Genomic DNA, 26,411 nt, shown 5'->3' with positions numbered 1-26,411 from the left:
ATCCAGAAAGTTCATTTCTGTTTTGCTGTAATTTATTGTGAATTGTATATCTCGATGTCTTAGATTCAACCAGGATAAGAAATCCATTAGTTGTTCTTCGGTTCCTCTCCACAGCATAAGAACATTGTCGATGTAGCGATGCCAATCTTTCATGTATCCATCAAAAGGGTTATTATTGTAAATCCATTTCTCTTCAAAAAGTGCCATGAACATCACGGCCATTTCTGGGGCAAAGGGACACCCCATCGCAGTACCTTTTATTTGTACAAATTGTTTGTCATTGAAACTGAAGAAATTGTATTTGAGGCGTATTTCAGCTAGTTGTGTTAGAAAAGATGTTGGCACGTTGTGCGGGCGTTCACGTTTTTCCAAGAAGACTTCAAGGGCCTCTAGGCCCGCCTCTTGGGGAATGTTGGTGTAGAGACTAGTGAAGTCTAGTGTAACCAGATATTCATTTTCTTTGTCAAACTCTTGACCTTCTAGCAGTGTGATGGCTTGCATGGTGTCCCTTATATAGCTCGTAATCCCACTCAATAGAGGTTTCAAGAATGTGTCAATGTACTTTGCGAGTCTTTCTAGAATAGAGTTGACTCCGGAGATAATTGGTCTCCCTGAGGGGTTATTTGCGTCTTTATGAATTTTTGGTAGGACGTACATAAGTGGCATTCTTGGGTTGTCATTCAGTAAGTACTCAGCCTCTTTTTTCGTTAACCAGTCTCCATCCTCAACTCCAGATCTGAGTCGGAGATGGAAGAAGATCTAGTGACCCTTGAGTCTTCCGAAAAGCCTCGGGCCGTGAGTACACTTGCCTCTGATCCGAAGTCCCAAAAATTGGCTCCAACTGATAAAACTGCTCACAGGCCACCACTGCACAAAAGCCATGGTGTGCACCTAATCACCTATTCAGACACCCCACCCTCGGCGCCGAAACATCAAACTACAGCAGGGGCCTTCATCTCCAAAAAATAAGCCTCAGAACGGACACATCGGACCATGGCCTCGTTACCGAAAAACAAACGACATAGTGCTTCGGCTCTGACCCCACCGGCACTGAAATGTTACACGTTTGGACAGTTAATTCCACCCAAGCGTATCCTCAAAACTATGCAAGAGGACTCGATCCAAAAGACATTACAGATTCAGCTCGGAACAAAGAAAATTATTTTTCAGCCTGCAACACCTCTACCCGCTAAGAGACGCTTATCTTTTGAAGAGGATATTGACACTTCTATTCAGCCATTTACATCTTCTGTCCCTACCTCTCCAACTCCACCATCACCACCCCCACACTCCACCTGCTTCACCACAACTGTCTGAGGAAGGCAGCATTTCACCTCATCACATACATTCACCCAACAGGGCTGATAATGATTACATAGGAGAGGACACACATCCATGTAACGCCTATGACATAGACTCACAAGGGGATAAAGACCCAGACCTCTACCCCGCACGCCCATCCCTACCAGATGATGCTTCAGCTTATCAAGACTTAATAGATAGGACTCTATCACACCAATGCTTACCTATGCTTAAAGGAGTGCTTCGTCACTCTGATGACATCTTTAAAGATCCAGTCGGAGCATGATTTATCACACCAAGGATTGACCAAAAATATAAGGCAGCACCATCTGGACCAATTTACATTAGAGGACAGTTAACCTCCAATTCGTTGGTAGTAGCCAATGCAAGAAAAAGAGCTAACTCCCAAACAACTGGGGATGCACCTCCCCAGGCAAGGAATCAAAACTCATTGGTGCATCAGGAAAACGGGTTTCAGCCCAATCTGCTAATCATTGCTGAATAGCCAACAGCCAAGCCCTTCTTGCACGCTATGACAGGGCCCACTGGGATGAGACAGAGGTGCTCCTCCAGCATTTCCTAGAGTAATATAAAAAACAGAGGTATGAATTAGTCAATGAAGGGAAGATAAGGTATTCAAAAATGCCTGGCAGTGGTGGCATCCCCTCTGCACCGGCAAAACATTCACATAGTTCCTTACTTGGATGATTGGCTTATAAAAGCCGACAACTCCCATGTTTGCTGACAACATACAGGAAAAAACACTCCCGCTACTATATTAACTAGGGTTTACCATCAACGTGCAAAAATTACACCTACAACCATCACAATTTCCACTGTATTTAGGGGCCATACTCAATGTGCACTTGGGGTTAGCATACCCAAATACAGGAAAAATACTAACCATTCAAATACTAGCCTAACAGTTTGAAACTAGAATTCAAGTCCCAGTCAGGAGACTCATGCGCCTTTTAGGCATGATGGTACCCTGCATCACAATAGTCCGACATGCCCCTCCACACATGAGATCACCGCAAGAAGGCCTCTTACGCCAGTGGACTCAGTCACGTGACTAACTACACAATATAGTGTTGATAGACAGCAACACACATAACTCTCTGCAATTGTGGAACTCCCAAAACCGGTCCAAGGGGCGGCTGTTTCTAGAACCAGTTCCCCAAGCCATTCTCACAGCGGTTGCTTCCCTGATGTGTTAGGGGGCTCACCTTTGAAATCTTACAATCCAGGGTGTATGGGATCCCAAACACCAGGGTCTCCATATCAATGACCTAGAGCTTCAAGCTGTTCAGCTAGCATTAAAAGCGTTCCTAACTCACCTAATGTACAAGGTTGACTCCTGATCTTGAGGGACATGACAACCATGTACTATCTACAGAAGCGGGGGGACTCACTCTCTACAATTATCGTGCCTAGACCAGACCATCTGACAGGTAGCATTACATTAGAACATTCATCTCCTAGCAGAACACGCCTCGGGGCCAAGCAATCAAGTTGCAGACCTCCTCAGCAGGATACAGTAACAAGTCTGCGAATAGGAACTTCAACCCAAAGCCCTCCTACCATAGATTCATAAGTGGGGTTTCCAGAAATAGACCTCTTTGCAACCCCAAAAAAAGACAAAATGCCCAAATCACGCGTCCAGGTTCCCACACTCACTATCCCAGGGCAATGCTGTATGGATGGACTGGTCAGGAATATTTGCCTACGCTTTTCCACCTCTCCCACTACTTCCATTTGTGGTCAGAAATCTCAGGCAAATCTCTCTCACTCTAGAACAAATAGCTCCAACCTGGGCTCGTCAAACATGGTTCACCACACTACTGGAACTCTCACAAATTCCCCACGAGAAACTTCCCCTCAAGCTGGATCGTCTCACACAGAACCATGACAAAATTCTGTACAATATAATACAAATTTGTTCCACTGGCCAATCAACTTGCCCACTTTCTACACTCCTCCACATCCCTCAAAAGCAGAGGAGTGACTCCACCATCTGGACCCAAAAAGAGCGTTGTCGTTCTACCTTGACTGCACACAAGAGTTCCGGGTGGACGAACAACTTTTTCTGGGGTATTTTGGAGCGAAGAGAGGTCGAGCAGTACAGATACGGACCATTTCGCACTGGGTCATTCTCTGTATTAAAATTTGCTATGCACTGGCCAGGAAGCAGCTGCTTGAGGGCTAAAGAGCTCATTCCACCAGGGCTAAAGCTGCAACCACTGGGTTAGCATGTGGAGACCCAGTCCTGGACATCAGCCAGGCAGCAACGTGGGTGTACCTTCACACGTTTACCAAACACTACTGTCTGGAGAGTCAGGTCCGCAAGGATGGGCAATTCGCCTGTCTGGTCCTGCAGGATGTTTTAGTTTAGAATTTGTCTGCAGCCCACCACCAGGGATAGTATTGCTTGGGTATTTATTCAAAGGTAAAGAGTCCGAGGCTAGATGTTTCTATCAGATGAACAAGTTACTTACCTTCGGTAATGCATTATCTGGTAGAGACCAGATGTAGCCACAGATTGCTTACTGACCATCCTCCTCACTCTGTGGACAAGTTTCTGGGGTCAGGGCTGATCCCTTTCAGGGCACTAGTTGGGACACACCACCGTCCGTGCACTTCCTGGCTCCGCTTTCCTGGCGTAGAAAGTCATGAAAAGTAACTGACGCCAGTGGGCCAAGTTGGCACCTATATAGGTGACGCGTGCATCACTTCCAGCATGGGCAGTGAAGGTGGGCCACCTACTGGCATGCAGGGGTACTGCTCACACAAAAATCTTCTGGAGGCAGTCTGACGCCTGGAAAATTCAAAGGCAATGAGTCTGCAGTTAGATCTTTTCTCTACCAGATAATGTGTTACAGAAGGTAAGTAACTTGTTTGTTAGTTATACTTATACTGAACTGTCCCTCTGACGTAATATTCAGTGAAAGAAAAAGTGTTAAATAATTCAAGGAATATTTTAGAGTTCTGTGGCAATGGCTACTGCTCCTGATTTTGGAAGAAATATAAAATTCGGAGGAGAGAATCCACTATAGTGATGAAAATGTAGCCAGTGAATTATCCATCTGGCCTCACATTTACTCCAGCATTTGGAGGAATTTGAATTTCCATCAAATTCTAAATCCATTTTTTAATCTAAATTTGAGCTGAGTGGTAGTACGTTGCACAGGTAGTCTAGCAACCTGTGTATAGTTGTAGAATTATTGTAATCTTCAGAAATTGTTTGATCATACAATTAGGTACTTAACTGAAGAAAGAGGAATGCCTATTGCTTTAGGGGGTTTAGATTGTGATTGATTTGTAAGTATGCATTGCATTATTTAAGTAATTCTTTAGCATTGCCTCAGTGCTGCAGCCACGTGTCATTGTTATGTGATAGCACTGTATAAGAGGTGCACACTTTGTAACTATATGTTTTTTCCTGTCTTCAGGGTATTGACAGAAGTGCAACAATATTAACACTGAATTCATTTAAAGATTCTAATCTAACAGAAATGGGGCTACAAGACATGAAGTCAGTTGGACCTTCCAGTCCAAGAAGTATACAGGATACCAGCAAGCAGTGCACTGGAGAGAAGGATTCTGTGCCGGATCTCAAACTTGGACTCGAAATAATTGAGCAAAGTGCATTGCGTAAACTATTGGAAGAGCCAGGTCATGAAAGGAGCAGTTCCAATGGGCAACAAGAAACTGCTCTTTGTGGGCAGGACACCAACTCTTCTTTATGTGTAAAAAGTCCTAACAAAGCAAGTTTAAATATATTTTCAAATTCTAATTTGAGGGACTTAACGCCTTCCCATCATTTGGAAGTAGGGAGTGGATTCAGACTGAATGATTCAAAGTGCCTGATTCAAGATGACTGCAAAGATGTGTTCACCGAAGCGACTGTTTTTTGTACTTCCGAAGATGGGCTTATTTCTGTTTTTGGGAGGACTATTGGCACCGATTCGATGGATGGAAATTGCACTTCCCAGAATCCACCACAAAAGAAAAAGGTTGATAATTTAAGTATTTCAAAAAAATGCATGCATAGAAACTACTGAAATACTAGTTTCTTATATTTACGTTTGTCGTGAATTTACTTTTTAAATTTCTGCAGCCCGGTTCACTGACAAGATATCAAAGCTTAAAATATCGACCTACAAAAAAATCATGACAGAAATATCGATGTAAAAAATATCATCATCCTATACTTATAATGTAAATGATACAAATATAGGATTAAAAATATCGTTGTCACTAATATCGTTATACAAAATATTGTTTTAAAACATATATATAAATATTAAATATATTAAAAAGTAACCGTAATATAATACAAATTAAATATACTTCATTTTAAAATAAATATAAATATTATACTTATTCACAAAAAAAACACATATTTATTAATATATAACCTACTGGCGGTCGCCAGTAGGTAGTTATAGTTAGGACCTATTTTCCATAGGAAATTCGCAACATTCTATTCCCAATAACTTTGGCGCCGGTTGACGAATGTTCGCGAAATATATATATATATATATTTAGTTACATATATAAAATTAAAAAATATTATGAAACTAATATTTTCAATTTATATTATTTATTAGTTATTTTAAATGTAATACTATAACAAATAAATATAGTTATCCAATAATATAAAATATATTTTTTTTAAATCCAATTTAATTACAAAGAAAAAAATTAACATAAAAAATTCCAATTTACAAAAAAATATATTGCATTTAAAAAAACAATAGTAATTAATATAATTTTAAATGCACAAAAACATGATATAAATTAAAACAATATAAACTAAACTATAAAATTATTCAAATAATACATATACTATTCCCACTCCAATTTCTGTAACAGTAGGAAAGGCGTTGGACTCATTAGCGGTAAAATGTACTGTTCCCACTCCAGTCAGTACATCAATAAAGAAAGTGTTGGATTTCGGAGGGGTAATCTTTACTATTCCCACTCCAGTCAATGCAACTGTAGGGAAAGTGTTGGATTGCGTAGTCGTAAAATGTACTATTCCCAATCCAGTACATGCAACAGTAGAGAAAATGTTGGATTGCGGAGGGGCAAAATGTACAATTCCTACTCCAGTCAGTGTAAAAGTAGGGAAATTGTTTGATTGTGGGGGGTAAAATGTATGATTCCCACGCCTGTATTTGCAGCAGTAGGGAAAGTGTTGGATTGCAAAGGGCTAAAATGTACTATTCCCTCTCTAGTCCGTGCAACAAGATGGAAAGTGTTGGATTGCGGAGTGGTAAAATTTACTATTCCAACTCCACTCAGTGCAAAATTAGGGAAAGTGTTGATTTGCAAATGAACTGCTCTCACTGCACTCTAAGCAACATTAGAAACAGACCAATTCACTTCAAGAAAATAAAATATTTGCATAACTATACTAAATAACAAAAAATATAAATATTTAAATTAAAAAATTCTATGTACATATATATTTTTCAAAATCAACAAATTACATATGTTTTTATAATCTTTAATACATATCCTAAATTAATACAAATATTATTATAATTGAAATACCAAACTATATTCTTAAAATAAAATGAACAAATTTAATATTATTTACAATGAAAAAACAGAAAACAATTAACACATACAATAAAATAACAAAATAAAAACGTTACTATTTTTAAATGTATTACTTAAATTACTTTCTAACCACTGTAAACTACACAACACACATCTACATGTTTTCTTTATATTTACACATTTTACATAATTAATTTTGAATTATAATATTAATGATTAACGAATACTAAAATAATTATATTTATTTACCTTCTCAATATTTATCCGTACAAAACTAAAAACCCACACCTAATTTATTGATTTAAAAACCTTAATTACATAATTTACATAATTATTGAGTGAACAAATTACAATAATAATTAACTAATAATAAATTGATTATATTTAACTGTCCACACTTTACCCCTACAGATACAAGTCACACCTAATATATAACTTAAACAATATCATTACACAATTTGCATAATTAATTACCAATTAACTAAATATTATAAATTGACATCATTCATTATTATAATTAATTTCCTACACACACTTTACCCATAAAAAAAACAAAACACACCCACAAAAAAAATGTATTTCACAATTTATATAATTATCAATTAAACAATTATAATAAATAATTTTTAGTTACTTAGACTTAATTTACTTCCCACCCTATACTCCTACAAAACCCACACGTAAAACTTACCATTGACAAAAGTATGCAATTTACATAAATAATTATCAATGAAATAATTAATAATTATTAATTGAGATCATTATAATTGTTACTTCCCATCCTATACCCCTATAACCTGCACCTATAACGTAATTTAAAAAAATATTGATTATACAGTTAACAAAAATAATTATCAATTATATTATTAATATTAATTCATATGTAATTATTAATATACTATCATTAATTTACTTCCTACCCTTTACCCCTACAAACTCCACAACCCGCTACAGTACTAAAAATGATGAAAAGCTATTACATTAATCTGAACAACTACTAAAAATGTACTATGTTAAAAAAACATTAACAATAGATATATATATATATATATATATATTACTTCCACTCCTTTCACTTGCACTCGTTTATGAAAAGGTCATTAAAACTGAGTTGATAAATCCAAAAGGAGTGCGGCGTATTTTTCTTCAGTTTTTTGATAAAATTGCGAGGTTGTCCTTACCTCACCGTCGGCACCACCTACCAAGAGCTCCTCCCGCAGGGACGATTTGCTGTATTTATATAAATATATATATATAAACAATTTTTAATGTATACAATTAACATATATGACAAAATACACAAAAATTATTAAAAATCGATATTAACAATATTTTTACATCGATATTTTTAACATAGATATTTCTGTAATCGATATTATCATTTTCTATGTTTTTAACATCGATATTACTTACCTTAAAATCAATATTCTTGTCAACGATATTTCTGCTGACAATATTTCTTTATCACGATATTTGCAACTCTATTTTATGTAGGTCTTATGGCAAACTTCATCTCCGTGGTTTTGCTTAATGTTTGTGGAAAACACTTGGCATACAGGTCACAGACTGAAAAAAAAATATCTCCCAGGTAAAAAGGTTAAACCATTCACTCCCGAAAAATAGACACAGAAATATTTTGTTGTATGATAAACTGCATTGGTTTTTGAGAACCGGTATCTGTTTCTGCAACATTTCTGCCCCAAAAATTATTATTTATTTATTTGGATAGTTGGTTATTAATGCATGTATTTATTTAGCAAAAGGACAGTGTTCTCCAGTATTCAAGCTTTCATCAATTCACATGCTTCAATTATACCCCATTGACAAGCTGGGAATTTTTAAACACGTGAATATGTGAAAGCTATCAACACTGGAGAATCTTAGTTACAGGTAAGTAACTTGTTTTTCTCTGCACTGCCCACATGCATGTTCATTCACCATTAACCACCCTTCTTGCAGGTCACATTGTTTGTTCTTCATCTTTTCTGGTTCATGCTCCTCCCCACACCCAACCCACATTACTGATGTCTCCTGCCTTTCATTTACCTCTGGCTCCTGGCCTTCAGGCATCCCTATATCCATTTATCTGAATTTCCTACCCCCAGAACCAAACAATATTCCAATACCTCTACTGCCCATCAAATTATCTGTGACTCATCCTGCTTGTGCGATTCCATTTGCCACACATTTGTGTGTCTAATCCTCACATTCTTTAAATACTTGAGTCAAAACACATATTTTTGCCAGTTGCATGAACTACTTGTTGCCCCTCACCAACTATTTTGATTGTCCCTGTCCCAACCCACATGTCTAATCCTCTGCTTCCCTCAACCAAGCACTTCACTTTGGGCATGAGCTTTCTCTTTGTACTAGGAAAACCTCTGTTATATCCCTGCTTCCCCATTCACACAACCTAAAGACACAGCAAGGCCAAGTTATTACTTGCAACAGCCACCTTAGGAACTTATAGAATTTGTCTTTCCTTTTTAAATTGTGCTACCAAAAAGTTTGATGAATAAATGTTGACATGCCTATGATAATAAGCAACTCTCTCTAGGATCAGTACTCTGTCAACCTGCTTTTCTTCGTTGCATCGGTTGTGAATTGTCTGCGCCAACAGACCGGGCAGGAAAAAACAGCTATAAGTTTTATGGTTTAAATCTTTTATTGAAATTTTCCAACATTCAATATGTTTGGCTAAATCAGAGTTGCATCTAATTGCAAGCACCTATTTGACATATGTCTCATGTAAGTGAGCTGTGCCTATTGAGAACATATTAAAACCACAGAAAAACATAACCGAACAAATCATAAAAACGCCTATCAATAGCCACCCCCCTCCCCACCACACCCCGTTCCTTATCCACCAAATAAACTATTTATGTTACGCCTGGATCGTGCTAGTTGAGCAGGTAGCTTACTTCCCTGTCGGCTGCGTGTCAGAAAGCCGTAGCAAGCGGAGATACCTGGGGCAGGTGGTTTCCCTAAATTCGGCGGACAGAAGGGACAAAAATGGTTGCCAGAGCTCACTAAACATGGACCCCCTCCCTGCTATTGTCAACGTCAATTTCTCCCTTCCTAGGACATGCCACAAACGATATAACCAACCTGTGAAGGTAGGTACTTGAGGGGAGCGCCAATGTGTAAGTATGTTTTGCACTGCAGAGCCCAGCGCTATTGCTATTAATTGGCCTCTGTGGGAGCGGAGCGGATAAGTCAAAGGATTCGGGAGGCCCAAAAGGACATGCGCTGGGAAGTGCAGTATTTCTGTGTCCAGATGCTTGTCTACTTCTTTCAGAACCTGATTCCAATATGTCTGAAGGTGTGTGCATTCCCACAGCAAGTGTACCAGAGTACCCAGACTCCCGCATCCCCGCCAGCAGTTCACCCCTTGAGTAGGATCTATTGCAAGAAGACGCTCCAGAGTATAATACCAGTATGTGACCAGCTTGGTGGAGGTCTCAGTGAGCCCCATGTGGCGAGCCCTAGAGTTACACCCCTTCTCACTCCTTATGATTTAGTGTTCTGCTGAGTTCTCTTTCCCATCTCGTGCGTCCAGCATTATATATATGCGCGTTTCTGGTCAGTAGCATTTTATACAAATCTGAAATAAGTTTTTTATCCGATGAGCGCGTGATGAGCCACTTCTCGTAGGTGGAAAGGTGTCTACAAGCAGCTGGTTTAACCTGGGTATGTAGTGCCCAGTGCCTAATCTGGAGGTATCGGAGCCTTTCATTTTTGTGTAGCCCATAATCTAGTTTGAGTTGTTGGAATGGTATTATCCCATCCACATCGAATAGGTGGCCTAGAGCGCGGCACCCTGATGATCTCCATCGCATAAAGGCAGTTGCTTCCATGCCGGGTTGGAAGTCTGGGTTTTCCAGCAATGGAGTGAGTGGTGAGGGAAAAGTAGTGAGATTGTGTTTGATGTTGGTGTGATTCCACGATTCAAGGGTTGCTCTTGTGATGTGGGACGCATATAAGTTGGGTGGTCTGTGTCTGTTCCGGAGGAAGGGAATTTTTTGTAATGGTCTGGCGGCAACCGCTTGATCCTGGAACAGCCAGCGTTTCTCTGACTCCCACCGGCTCCACTCAACTAGGTGGCGCAATTGGGCTGCTTGGTAATAGAGGAGGAGATCGGGGATACCAAGGCCTCCCCCTTCCGGTGGAAGCATCGCAAGTGTCTGCTTCATCTGGGGCTTACGGCCATTCCATATAAATTGTGCTAGGTCTGATTGGGTGTGCTGTATCCACCCCTTTGGAGGTCGGAGAGGTAGGGTCCGAAACAAGTATAAGATCTGAGGTAAGATGGTCATTTTGACCGCTGCTGTTTTACCGAGCCAGGAGAGAGGGTAGTGTTTCCATTGGTTCAACACTTTGCGAACTGTCTGCCTTAGCCGTGTGTAGTTAGCGGTTACTGTGTCCGGTAAGGAGGGAGCTAATTGAATCCCTAGATATGGGATCGTGTCTGTTGCCCATTGTAGACTCTGTAGGTGTGTGCGGGTATGGGGCGTTAGGGAGAGATCAAGCGCTATTGACTTATCCATATTAACTTTAAACCCCAAGGCTCACACGAAAGTCTCTAATTCTGCAAGGCACGCTGGCAGCGTGAGGATGGGGTTCGACAACAAAATTAGGACATCGTCAGCATACAAACTAATTGTATGAGTGTAGCCTCCGAATTTAATCCCGGTGATCGCTGGGGTATGTCGAATATGGTGGGCTAGAGGCTCCATATAAAACGCAAAGAGAAGGGGCGACAAGGAGCACCCCTGTCTCGTCCCTCTCTCTCCATGGGGAATCGGGAAGACGTTGTGCCATTAACTCTAACTGTGGCCGTTGGGAACTTATAGCAGTTCAAGATATTTGTGCGAAACCTCTACCCCATCCCCGCTCGCTCGAGAACCTGTTCCAAGTATGGCCAATGGACCCGGTCGAACGCCTTCTCAGCATCGATAGTAAGCATCATATATTCCCCCTGTGTCCGCAAAGCTTTCTCAATAAGGTGAAGCGCCAGTTTGGTATTGTCGCTGGTTTGACGTTGGGGGATACAGCCTGCTTGGTCTGGATCAATTAGACTGGGCATATAAGGCGAGAGACACGCTGCTAGTATCCAAGTATACAGTTTGAGGTCTATGTTGAGGAGGGATATAGGGCGATAGGCTCCGCATTTGGTCTTATCCTTTCCCGGTTTTGGGATAACCACTATGGAGGCTTCAAGCATATCCCATGGGATCGCTCCGGGTTCAGCGAATGAATTAAAACGTTTAGTGAGGATCGGGGCCACTAACGTGCAAAATGTCTTATAAAATATGGCAGAGAAGCCATCTGGCCCAGGGGCCTTTGTAGGTTTAAGGCGTGAGATGGCCGCAATAACTTCTTCTAATCTGATGTCCCTATCTAAATGGTAAGCCTGGGCCTTAGTCAACGCTGGTAGATCGACGGAGTCGAGAAAGGTGGCGCCGTCTGCGCTGAATAGTGGTGAGTTAGCATAGAAACGGGCGTAGAAATCCCGAAACGTTTCTGCGATCTCCAAGTCTTCAAAGACCAGCCCACCATCCCCCCGCTGAATCTCCTGGACCCCCTGTTTCTGCCGAGTCTTGCGCAGTTTATGGGCAAGGAGGCGGCCGCATCTGTCCCCTCCAGTGTAGTAGGAATGTCACAGCCGGAGGACTGCAAACTCTGCCCTGTGTTGATCTAGTGCCACGAGTTTTCGCATGGCCTTCAGCTGGCGCCAGACCCGCGGTGCCCCTGTCCGCTGATGCATCTGTTCTAGCTCTAGACCGCCTAGACAACAACGCACATGACAGCAAAGAGCTCTTCAACATCGTGAAGGAGCTCTCCAACCCCAGCTCCAACACCAACGACATTCCACCCTCGCAAGACCTGTGCGATGCCCTCGCAACCTTCTTCCAACGCAAGATCGCAGACATCCATGACAGCTTCAACACCCTGACCGACCCGACAGTCACCGAGACCTCCGACCGCACGGACACCATCCTGACCAATCCCCTGCTCACCTGGACCAACATAAACGACGAAGACACCATCAAAATCATGAACACCATCCACTCCGGCTCTCCGCCAGACCCATGCCCACGCAACATCTTCAACAAAGCCAGCTCCGCCATCGCACCCCATCTCCGCAAGGCCATCAACATCTCCTTCGAGACCGCGACCTTCCCAGAAAGCTGGAAGCACGCCAAGATCAACGCCTTACTCAAAAAACCCAAGGCGGATCTCAAGGACCTCAAGAACTTCCGACCCATCTCCCTGCTCCCGTTCCCAGCGAAGGTCATCGAGATGTCCGTCAACAGACAACTGACCTGCCACCTCGAGGAGAACAGCATCCTGGATCCGTCCCAGTCCGGGTTCCGCAGCAACCACAGCACCAAAACTGCCCTTATCGCTGCCACTGATGACATCAGGATCCTACTGGACAACGGCGAAACCGCGGCCCTCATCCTCCTGGACCTGTCAGCCGCCTTCAACACAGTATGCCACCGCACCCTACGCACACGCCTCCACAACGCTGGGATCCGAGACAAAGCACTGGACTGGACCACCTCCTTCCTCTCCGGCAGAACCCAGAGCGTCCGCCTCCCCCCTTTCCGATCCGAAGCCACAGAGATAATCTGCGGCGTACCCCAAGGATCATCACTCATCCCGACATTGTTCAACATCTACATGGCATCACTCGCTCACGTCGCCCAACTGCACAACCTCAAAATCATCTCTTTCGCCGACGACACCCAGCTGATCCTCTCCCTCACCAAGGACCCCCTCACCGCCCAAAACAACCTCCACGAAGGAATGAAAGCCATCGCCGAGTGGATGAAGATCAGCTGCCTGAAGCTGAACTCAGACAAGACGGAAGTTCTCATCCTCGGCTTCACTCCCTCGGCGTGGGACGACTCCTGGTGGCCGACCGCACTGGGAGCAGCACCAACACCCACCGACCACACATGCAACCTAGGGTTCATCCTCGACTCAACACTCTCCATGACCAAGCAAGTCAATGCCGTTTCGTCCTCCTGCTTCAACACCCTCCGCATGCTCCGCAAGATCTACAGGTGGATCCCCACTGAAACAAGAAGAACGGTCACCCAGGCCCTCATCAGCAGCAGCCTGGACTATGGTAACGCCCTCTATGCAGGAACCTCGGCCAAACTCCTGAAACGACTACAACGCATACAGAATGCCTCTGCACGCTTGATCCTCGACATCCCTCGTCGCAGCCTCATTACACCCCTCCTAAAATACCTGCACTGGCTTCCCGTCAACAAGAGGATCACCTTCAAGCTCCTCACCCACGCACACAAAACACTCCACAACACCGGACCGACCTACCTCAACAGGCGACTCACCTTCTACACCCCGAATCGCCAGCTCCGCTCCGCCGACCTCGTCACCGTCCCCCGCATCCACCGGCGGCAGATCGCTCCCCCACCTCGCCGCCAAAACCTGGAACACCCTCCTACGGCAGACCCAGGACCTACTTACCTTCAGGAAGCTACTCAAGACCTGGCTATTCAAGCAGTAGCAGCACCCCTCCCCCCTGCGCCTTGAGACCCTCACGGGTGAGTAGTGCGCTTTACAAATGTACTGATTGATTGATTGATAGCTCGGTGTCTAAATCCAGGCTGCGAAGATTGGTACACAAGAGATCTGAGGGTCAGTGAGGGTCATAGGTTCAGCCTAGAACAGGTCCATGCTGAGAGGACTGCAAGACTCCCAAGTTCGTAAGGGCAGGCTCAGGCTGATATTACTGTATGCATTGGCATGCCATCAACGCAGTACGTGGCATCTGCAAGAGATTCTCCACTCGGTGCTGTATGCAGCATGGTAGTGCTGATGAGAACCTGTATCACTAAGATGCAACCACATGTCTCTTTGGGACTTTTTAGATGCCCTGCTAAATGTGGGTGCATGTCCCTCCACATAAGATGCAACCACATGTCTCTTTGCCAGTGGAGGAAGTGGGTGGAGCCAGAGAAAATCTCCGCAAACACGCCGGAAATATCGCGAAGACGCAGAAGTTTTTTTCCCGCCTGTTCGCGGTATTTTTTGCGTGATCGCGGCTCGCCGACTTACCCATGCGCTTACTCACGGGCGTGGCCATCTTGTTTTCACTTGTCCCACCCGCTCACGTTCGATATGACGTGCCCGCGTCCTCACGCTTTCGCTCGCGGTGGAGAATGATGTGTTCGAGATCTCAATCTTCTCATACTCTCGCAGTGCATGATCGCGAGAAGAAAGACGTGATCGCGCGACAAATGACGTTAATGCGGGCGCGAACTGTCGCGAGACAGAGCAAATGGCTACCAACAATCCAACATCTCGTGGAGAACGCGACCGGATCGGGAAAACTTGTTGGCGAACGCGGGGATTCAGGTAAGGCGATTGTGCGCACGCGAGAATGAAAAAAATTACCGGTAAAATGCAGAATGTGGACATTTTGACATTTTCGCGCTTTCCACGGAACGCGAAAATGCCAAATTATCGCAATTTCCGCGAGCGGAACAGAATTTTGGCCCAGGCCTAGTGAAAACCAACAATGTCCCTAACGGCCACATGACAGTCTCTTTGGAGAGAAGGCGCACCCGGCCTTGGAGTGCTTCAAGGATTCTCTGGCTATGGCCGGATCCAGTAACACCAAGTGGCCAGTCTAGCTTTCGCCCCATTCGTGGCAAGGGAAGGGGTTTCCAACCGCGCTAACTGTATCCCAGCCACCATCTGGCTCAGATTTCCCAAGTTGTGCGACGACGTGGCTCATTCCGACCTTGGAATGGAAGCCAGAGGTCGTCTGCCACCCAGTCCTTGACAGCCAGAGCCCCCAAGCACTCCTAGTCTGACTCTACAAGACCATGCTGCTCCCGTTAGAGTTAGAATCCCTCATCATGTCATCCATTGGAGGTCCATGACATCAGACAGGTGGGTCTTGCAGATCATTCAGCAGGGCTATTCTCTGACTTTCCTTTCTTTTCCTCCTGCTATTCCGGCACTTCAAGAACGGCTGGCGGAGGATCTTTTAACTTTACTCCAAAAGGAAGTTACAGCTCTCCTGATCAAGAGTGGAATAGAGACGGTCTTGGTTTCAAAAGTAGGCAGTAGTTGCTATTCCCACTATTTTCTGATTCAGAAGAAGAATAAAGGGTTGCAGCCAATGTTGGATTTTCAGACCGTGAATCTCTTCCTCAAAAAGGAGAAGTTCAAGATGCTCACGTTGGTACAGGTTTGTCTGCCCTAGACCAAGGAGACTGGCTGGTAGCATTGGACTTGCAGGATACGTATTTTCACATCCTCATCTTACCGGGCCATAGGCGTTACCTGTGGTTAAAGGTAGGCTACGAGCACTTTCAGTTCACCGTGCTGCCTTTTGGCATTACGAGCGCCCCTCGGGTGTTCACCAAGGTGATGGTGGTGGTTGCAGCTCATCTGCACAGGTTAGGGATTTCAATCTTCTCATACCTCAACGACTGGCTGTTGAAGGCATCTTCGCCCCACCCTGTCGTCTCCCACCTTCAGACTACGACAGACCTCCTGCATAGGCTGGGGTTCTCTATAAACTTGCAGAAGTCACACCTGACTCCTTCTCTGACGCTCCCTTTCATCGGGCTGTTCTGGACACAGTGCAGTTTTGGGCTTATCCTCCCGAACAGCAAGTCCAGGATATTCAGGTTATGATTCCGATGTTTCATCCTCTATCCTGGATTTGGTGAGAATGACTCTGAGGCTGCTGGGACTCAGGGCCTCCTGCATCCTGTTGGTGAACCATACCAGATGGCGTATGCGGGCTCTGCAGTGGAGCCTGAAGTTCCAGTGGGTGCAGCATCAGTGGAATCTCTCCGACATGTTCCAGATCACGGAGGGAACTGCAAAAGACCAGCAGTGGTGGCTAACGAGCCGTGATTGGGTCAGAGGCAGATCACTCGCCCTTCCCCAACCAGATCACAGTGGTAACAGATGCATCACTCCTGGGATGGTGCAGCCTTCTGGAAGAGGCTGAGATCAGTGGACAATGGTCTCCGGCGGAGTCGGGGCTACATGTCAGTTTGTTGGAGATACGAGTGATCCGGTTGGCAGTGAAAGCATTTCTTCCCTCTGTCAAGTGGAAATTAGTGCAGGTGTTCACCGACAACACCACTGCCATGTGGTACTACAAGAAACCGGGTGGGGTGGGGTGAAGGACCCTTTGTCAAGAGGCCCTACTTCTCTGGGCATGGCTGGAACAGCAGGGCATAACCTTGGTGTTTCAACACCTGGCAAGTTCTCTGAACGCCAGGGCGGACAAATTCAGCCGTCGATGCCTAGCAGATCATGAATGGCGTCTCCAGTAGGCAGTGGCGCAAGGTCTCTTTCAGCAATGGGGAGACCCTTGGTTAGATATGTTCGCCTCTGAAGAGAAAGCACAATTTCAGGAGTTTTGGGTGCTGGAGTTTCCAAAGCGGCTATCTCTCTGCGGTGCTTTTTGTCGCGAGTGGAGCTCAGACCTCCTGTATGCCTTTCCGCCAATACCACTTCTGCCCAGGGTTCTCAAGACGATCAAAACTACCGGGCCCAAGTCATTCCTGTGGCTCCGGACTGGGCAAGGAGAGTCTGGTATCCAGAGCTTCCGAAAATGAGCATTGATCCTCTGATCAGGCTGCCCCTTTGGGAGGATCATCTGTCACAGCAGCAGGAGAGGGTCCTCCACCCAAACCTTTTAACTCTCCGCCTCTTTGCATAGAGATTGAGTGGCAACAGTTGAGAGCTTTCAACCTTCCTCCTGAAGTATGTGAAGTTGTCTTGGCTAGGCGGCCCTCCACTAAGACGGTGTATGCCTAAAGGTTTGTAAAATATTGAACAGAAAGGTCTATTGACCCTATTTCTGCCTCCTTATCTACCATCCTTTTTATTCTTACCCTTGCCCAGCAGGGCTCTGCTTTGGGTGCGCTCAAGAGTTGTCCTTCTGCTCTGTCTGCTTTCTTATAGCTGCTGGACCAACCCTCTTTGTTTAAATCTCCCGTTGCTAATAGATTCATAAAATAACTTGTACATGTATTTCCACCTACACCCTTTGTCATGCCTCAGTGGGACCTTAATTGATCCTCACATTTCTCATGTATTCACCTTTCGAGCCGTTGAATAATTGTCCGCTCTGTCTGCTTACCATAAGACAGTCTTTCTAGTGGCAATAACATCTGCCCGGAGGGTGAGTGAGTTGCAGGCATTGTCATCCAAACCTAGCCTCATGATGCTCTTTGCAGATAAAGTGGTGCTTCGCACCCGGGTTTCATTCTTGCCGAAGGTGATGACCCCATTCCATCTGGCTTAATCAGTTAAACTGCCCACCTTTTTTGCTCCCCCTCATCCCTTTAAGGAAGAGGAGGGTCTCCATCGGCTGGACCCAAAAAGAGTATGTCGTTCTACCTTGACCACACAAGAGTTCCGTGGACGACCAACTCTTTGTGGGGTACATGGGAGATAAGAAAGGTCAGGCAGTGGAGAAACAGACCATTTCTCGCTGGGTCGTTCTCTGCAGTAGGATCTGCAATGCCCTGGCTAAAAAGAAGCCCCCTGAGGGATTAAGAGCTCATTCCACCGGGGGAAGGCTGTGACCACGGTGTTGGCTCAGGGTGTTCCAGTCCTGGGCATCTGCCAGGCAGCAACGTGGTCATCTTTGCACATGTTTGCTAAACACTACTGCCTGGATAGTCAGGTCTGCAGGGACGGGTATTTCTCCCTTTCGGTCCTGCAGGACTTTATATTATAGTCAATCTGTCCACAGCCCTCCTCCTTGATGGTATAGTTTGGGTTTCTATTCAAAGGTGGGGAATCTGCAGCTAGAAGTCTCTATCAGATGAACAAGTTACTTGCCTTCGGTAACGCATTATCTGATAGAGACGATATCTAGCTGCAGATTCCTTATAGACCCACCTATGCCTCCCCGCTCTGCCAACTTATTGGTTAGGGCTAGAGTTGTTCTCTTTTTCAGGGCCCTAGTTATGACACACAATCAAGTCAGTCACTTCATGGCTCTGCGCTTCTTGCATAAAAAAGGGAAAAGTAGTGACGTCCACACACTTTGGTACGCCTATATAGGTGATCGCCACGTCATAACCAGCGCTAACGACGTCACACAGAGACAATTGGAGCCACCTGACAGTGCACACAAGGGGTACTGCTCACTCAAAAGTTTCCAGATCCAGCCTGGGGAATTCAAGGGTAAGGAATCTGCAGCTAGATATTGTCTCTATCAGATAATACGTTACCGAAGGTAAGTAACTTGTTCTTATGACCTCACATATTGCATCACTCATGATATCCCTAATGACATCAACCACAGAACACCTTATACATTCACTCACTCACACATACTAACACTCTTACACCCACTCACACACCCATACAACTGCTCACTCGCCCATACAGCCACTCACTTACCCATACACATACTCCTACAGCTACTCACCCATACAGCTACTCACACACCCTCTACTTTAACCATGCATATGCTGACAACCCCACTCACTTACCCATACATCATCTCAACATAATCACTCAACCACCCATACAGCCACTCATGCACCCAGTCACACACCCATTCAACCACTCACATACTCATTCACTAACCCATACAAGTACTCATTCATCAATAGAGCAACTCACATTCACTCGTAGAGGCACTCCCTCACCCATACAGCTACTCATACAACCAATCACTCACCCATACAGCCACACACCTACTTAGACATCAACTTATTAATCAGTACAGCCACTCACACCAACACTCATTTATCCATACAGCCTCTCAACACAACCACTAACATACCCATTCAATCACTCACACACCCATGCATCCACTTACATGCCCATTCACACAGCCATACAAGCACTCACACATCCACTGACTCACCCATACAGCCATTCACATATACACTCACTCTCCAATACAGCAGCTCACTTAACCAAACACCCACGCAAACAGCCACTCACTCACCCATACAGCCACACACCCACCCACTCACTCGCTCACCCATACAGCTACTCACACACGGATACACACAGTCACACATCTACTCAGATAACACATGTTATAAATAGTATCATTCATTAGTAGTAACTAGTATGCTAATTCAACTTTTGTAGCTGGGTTAGTATATATGTTTACTACTTTCACACAGAAGAACCTCCTGCTAAATGTCAAAGTACAAGACAGAAAAGAGCACTACATGAGTACTTATAAGGAGAGAGGAAGGGGAGACTTCCCTCAGGACAAGAACCCTCACTCACCGTTAGGTGACATGCTTCATCATTTGGGTTCCCTCCTCACACAAAGGTGTGGGCTACAACTCCCCCAAAGGGGACGGAGCGGAGTTGTTTTGTTAACAAGATGAGCGAAAATACACAGGTGAAGTGAGGGGCAGAGTGCAGTTGCTGTGATAGAATGTGATTTAAAAATGTTCAAGTAAAATAAAGGAGGAAAGGTATACAGGCCACCACTGTAGCTCTGTGGTCTGTCGTTCAACGTCCCTCTCCTTAGTAAAGGGTACGTAAAACTTTTTCACTTGACCACTTTGCAGAGTGACTGAGAGTGAGGAATGCCTTTTGGCAGAAACATGTTGACCACATGAATGAGGGTATATCTGCTGAAAACCCTAAATATTCTCTTGGCTTTTAACCTTGTCACTGTGACCGCCTAATAAACTTTCAGTGATCACAGTTAGACATTTTTAAATCACATTCTATCACAGCAACTGCACTCTGCCCCTCACTTCTCCTATGTATTTTCACTCCTCTTGTTAACAAAACATATTTCTATTAGCAATTAATTTAAAAATGATAGATTACTAACCATTGCAAACTATATGTAAAAATATTAACTACTATACAGACAATAACACATTAAGATAATTAATAAAACAATATTTTTTACAACTTTAATATTGAAAACAATATTAGCAACAACAATATTCTTAACAATATTAATTACATGAAACGATTGATATTCTTGTCATTGATATTTTTGCATTATGATATTTTCTATCCCAATATTTTTTTTAATGATATTTCTGTCTCCCGATATTTACAACTCATTATCTTTTCCAACTACCCTTTCTTATCACTGTAAGATCGACTAAATGTATTAGCGAACTGCAGGCTCTTTCTGTCACCCACCTTATACCACCCTCCCAGATACGTTGGTTTTAAAGACCGAGCTTCATTTAAGCCAAAAGTGGTTACTCCTATTCATGTCTGCCAGGATTGGCACTCTTTGCGACACCTCATCCCTATAAGTATGAAGAGCGGCTTATCGTTTGGACTCTAAAAGAACATTAAATTCCTATATTGATCATACCAAGGTACATTGAGATGGTACCAAGGGGCATTGAATGGATGATCAGCCCTTTGTGAGATTTTCCAGTGCGGAAAAGGGCAAGACAATGCACAAAGGGACCTTTAGCCTGCTCAGTCCTGCAGTACATTTTGATGTGAGCCAGTTCACAAACCTACTACTTTGAGAGGAGAGGTGTAAGGATCTTACCCAGTCGAATTTCTGCAGGGACGTCAAGGAATTCCAACTTCAGGCGTAGGAAGGTCCCAACCTTCCACCCCACCCTACTGCGTCTATCAAACTCTAGAGCGCAGAGGAGGTGGCGGAAAGAGGGGAAACAAAACAAGGATAGAGGGGAAAACACAGGAGCTGCAATCTTCTTCCTTCCTTTTCTGTGGAACTGTGTCTGTGTTCTTGGAGCAAGGTTCTGAAAAAGGTAAGAAGAACAATATATAAGGCCCTAAATAAGGGCCTACAATACCCCTAGTCTAACCCTTCTTTAATGTGTAGCTCTGCTATCTAGTTACCTATAACTAGCAGCTTGCTTATTCTAGATAGTTGCACAGAAGGATTGAAGAGGTCAGGAAAGGTACAGGCTAGTCGTAGTTTCCCTTCAGGACTGTAGTAGGATGTCCCTAGGATAGATAAAGGCAACCATATAGTAATACACCCACATGAACGTCTGAAAACACTACTTCCCCTCCCCCTTCCGACCACTTATCTTACAAGGGTTATCCAGATGTCATCACAGAACGAGGAGTCCGATCAAAATGCTGTAGAGGCTTCTACAGCTAGAATCTGGAAGATGCAGCAGGGAAGGAACTCAGGAAGACGGGTCAGAACCAATGCGACGTAAGGTAAACAAGAGCCTCCTTAGGGAGTAACTGGCAGGTCCACGGGAGCAGTTTGGGAGGAAGGGGACAGGGCAGAGACACCCGGCCGGCCCGCGGGACAAAATCCGGCTAGGTGGGCGGAGCGCTCTGACCCTAAAACACCAAGGTCCCGAAACCAGGGGCAGCTCACGTCCAGTTACAGCTAACACAGAGGCTCGGCACCAATATAACGAAAGCACAAAAAAAGGAGGGGAACAGAGCTCTGTAATATGAGAGACGGCTCTCATACGAATGTCCGAAAAAAGAAGGGGATTACAAACACTCGAAGCGGTGCAGGTAATGTAGAACGTCCCGGTCCTCCGAGACGAACGTCAAGCGCAAAACCTCTCAGAAAAACCAGGAAACAGGATACAGGAAGTTCAGGGAACCGCCTACGGGGCAACACTAGAACGCGAAGCCCCGAGGTTCCTGAACGGCAGGCTTTTCTACTGTTTCATTGCTATCGCGCATGCGCGATAGCTAGACGCTATGGGGAATTCACTCGCAACTCGGTGACGCTGGAATCGGCAATCCTGACAGTACATCCCCCCCAACACCCCTCCCACGGGTTTGGGCTTGTGTGGATGTCTCCTGTGAAACAAACGTATCAAACGAGGAGCATGTACTTGACTGGCAGGTTCCCATGTACGTTCTTCAATTCCATACCCCTTCCAGTGTATCAAATACTGCAAACGGCGTCTACTCCTTCGAGAGTCAATGATGGATTCCACTTCGTATTCTTCTTCTCCGTCTACCAACACCGGAGCTGGGTGAGAAGGCAGGCGAGTACCGGGTTCTACAGGTTTGATCAGTGACACATGAAAAACTGGGTGTACCTTGATGGTCTCAGGGAGTTTTAGTTCCATTGCCACGGGATTGATGACTCTAGAGATCGGGAAGGGTCCAAGGAACTTAGGTCGGAACTTACAAGACCCCTTCAATGGAATGTATTTGGTCGACAGCCATACTTCATCCCCCACCTTATATTCTGGTTCTGTCTGTCTATGCCTATCTGCTCCCTTCTTGTACGCTGCTTTAGCTTTGTCTAAATTGGTATGTGTCAGCTGATGTATCTGTTGGATCTCATGAATGAACTCACTAACTGCCGGTGCGGTACAAGATGATAACCTCGGAGAGATGAAAGCCTTTGGATGATACCCTGATGAACAAAAGAAAGGGGTGTATTTCGTGGATGCATGCTGACTGTTATTATATGCGAATTCCGCCACCCACACCATCTTATCCCAATCACTGTGTGAGTGTAAGGACTGACTCCGCACATACTGTTCAAAACACTGATTGACTCGCTCAGTCTGCCCATCCGTCTGTGGATGGTGACTGGAAGACAGTCTCACATCAATCTGTAGTAAGGAGCAGAGTTGTTGCCAAAAACGAGAAACAAACTGGGCACCCCTATCTGAAATTACCACCGAGGGGAACCCGTGTAACCTGACCACCTGCTGTAAGAAAACAACTGCAAGCTCCGCTGCCGTGGGTAATCCCCTTAAGGGAATGAAGTGGGCAGTCTTTGTGAACAAATCCACTACAACTAACAGTGTGTTATGGCCCTTAGACGTAGGAGGGAGTTCTACGATAAAATCTAACGACACCGCGTGCCACGGAAGAGGAGGAGTGGGTAAGGGTTGGAGCAGCCCTGTGGGGTTTTGATGAGATGTTTTACTTTGAGCACATACATGACAGGTTTTGACGTATTGCTCAACGTCCTTGCCTAAGGTAGACCACCAAAACTGGCGTCGCACATTATCAATGGTTTTCTTAATCCCGGGATGCCCGGCCAAAGGATGAGAATGACACCATTCTAAAGCCTGTCTTTGCAGGTTCGGAGTAGTAAGGACTATCCCCCCCTGTACATACTGAATACCATCTCGACTCTCAGGTTCTACCGTCTGGATCACCTCCTGCCCTTCCTCACTCTGTTGTTCCCTCACTACTTCCAGTAGGAACTCCTTTTCAGATAATACTCCTATGATCTTGTCTGGCGAAATGATTGCCGGAGGTTCCGCCTGTTCTTCTTGGACCTCGAAACCTAATCTGGACATAGCATCTGCCTTGCCATTCTTTCTACCCGCCTGATATTGGATTGTGAAATCATATTCGCTAAAGAATTGGGCCCAACGGAGCTGTCTCATTGACAAGGCTTTAGCTGACTTTAGGAATTGTAAATTACGGTGATCTGTATAAACAGTCACCGTATGTTTGGTTCCTAGTAGGTATTGTCGCCATTCTTCAAAAGCCTTCTTAATGGCCAGTAATTCCTTATCTCCCACCGCATAGTTCATCTCCGCGGGGTTTAACTTGTGTGAAAAAAAGGCTACTGGGTGCAATTCTCCGGTGTGCTTATCTGCTTGTGACAGGACCCCACCTACCGCAACTTGAGAGGCATCTGCCTCCAACACAAATGGATAACTCGGGTCTGGGTGTTGAAGTACTGGGGCCTGGGTGAATGCCTCTTTCAGGGTTTGAAATGCTTTCTCAGCCTCATCTGACCACAAAAATGGAGTCCCCTTTCTGAGCAACCGTGTAATCGGTGCCACTAACCTAGAAAAGCCATCGATAAAGCGCCGATAAAAATTGGCAAACCCAATGAATCGTTGGATATCCTTGATCTTTTGTGGGGCAGGCCACCTTGAGATGGCCTCCACCTTTTGTGGATCCATTTGCAACCCCTGGGGAGAGATGATAAACCCCAGAAAGGGAACAGACTGTACATGAAACGTACACTTTTCTAACTTGCAGTACAACTGATTGTCCTGCAAGCGCTGTAACACCTGTCTGACATGCGGTATGTGTTCCTTGAGTGACTGTGAATATATCAACAAATCATCGATATAGGCAATCACACAGACGTCTAACATGTCCTTAAGCACTTCATTTATGAAGAACTGAAAAGCGGAGGGCGCATTACAAAGCCCAAATGGCATAACCAAGTATTCAAAAAGTCCATACTTGGTACAAAAAGCCGTCTTCCACTCATCCCCCTCTACCACACGTACCAAATGATAAGCCCCCCGTAAGTCCAATTTCGTGAACACACGGGCGTCTTTTACTCTATCTAGGAGAGCAGAGATGAGTGGAAGAGGGTACCTGTTCTTTATGGTTATTTTATTTAAGGCCCTGTAATCTATGCAACAACGCAGACCCCCTTCGCGTTTAGGGATAAAAAACAGAGAGGAAGAGGCAGGGGATTTGGAGGGACGAATAAACCCTAAGGAAAGCATGTTATCCAAATACTCCCGCAAATAAAGATTCTCCTTTTCAGTCAGAGAATAGACTCGACTGAATGGGATCTTAGCTCCTGCTTGAAGGTCGATGCGACAGTCAAAGGGTCTGTGGGGTGGTAAGGAAGTGGCCTCCTTTGGGTCAAAAATAGAACTTAAATCTTGATATACCGTTGGCAACACTTCTTCCTTCTCCGTCATCATAATCTCCTTGTTTGGACTTAGAGATAGGGTATGTGCCTGACAGCACTCTGGACGAAACCGTAAGGTGGCATTATGCCAGTCTATAAGGGGATTATGCATCCTTAACCAGGGTAAGCCTAAGAGAACAGGAAACTGCGGTGACTGGATCAGATCGAATTCCACTTGCTCCACATGATTAGATTCTAGGAGAACCTTGATAGATTCTGTCTTGTGTGTGATGGGTCCTGACTTTAACACACTCCCATCTATAGTGGTGACTGTCTCTCCATACCCCTTGTTTAGTGGTTGAATGTGATGTTCCTGGGCCCAAGCCTTGTCCATAAAATTCCCTGTGGCCCCTGAATCTAGCATAATGGGAGTGTTAGCCTGTCCTTGTTTCCAGAACAATTTAGCTGGGATAAAGAAATGACCAGAAGAAGACGCTATGGGGTCAGAAGAGAAGACACTCAAACCTGAATAACCCGAAGTCCTTGTCTCGCAGGTCTCCGGGCTTCCTAGTTTTCCGACTTCTTGCTGGGCACCGGTTTGGTGGGACAGGATCTCAAAAAGTGTCCCGCCTTACCGCAATAAAGACATAATCGGTTTTCTCGCCGCCGGCGTCTCTCGTCTGGAGTCAGAGGTCCTCTCACAATCCCAATCTGCATTGGTTCTGCTTCCTCACCAGTAGATGGGAAGTCAGGTTTCTTCTCCCTGACTGTCACTACCCTGACCTCTGTCTTTCCTCTTTCTTTTTTACGTTCTTGCAGACGATGGTCTATTTGTACCGCTAGATCCATGAGATCCTTACAAGAACGGGGGAGATCCACTATATGAGACAAAGCATCCTTGATCTCCTCCCTCAGTCCCCTATAAAACAGAGTACCTCGTTTTTCCTCTGGCCAACCCGCCTCAACAACTAGTCGCTGGAAA

General features: G+C 44.8%; 1 protein-coding gene across 4 annotated transcripts in view; it reads left to right on the top strand.

The window, feature by feature from the left end:
* The window catches only part of KMT2E (lysine methyltransferase 2E (inactive)), a 2,077,373-nt gene that overhangs the window by 1,808,548 nt on the left and 242,414 nt on the right, over positions 1-26,411 (top strand). For all 4 annotated transcript variants that reach the window (XM_085654164.1, XM_085654162.1, XM_085654163.1 and 1 more), the window contains one exon: positions 4,752-5,315. In XM_085654164.1, coding sequence (XP_085510290.1) covers positions 4,752-5,315 — 564 coding nt within the window. The remainder of the gene's footprint in view (positions 1-4,751; positions 5,316-26,411) is intronic.

The sequence above is a fragment of the Triturus cristatus genome, chromosome 4_1, assembly GCF_964204655.1.
Source record: "Triturus cristatus chromosome 4_1, aTriCri1.1, whole genome shotgun sequence".
NCBI lineage: Eukaryota > Metazoa > Chordata > Amphibia > Caudata > Salamandridae > Triturus > Triturus cristatus.
This window is presented reverse-complemented; position numbering and strand designations above follow the sequence as displayed.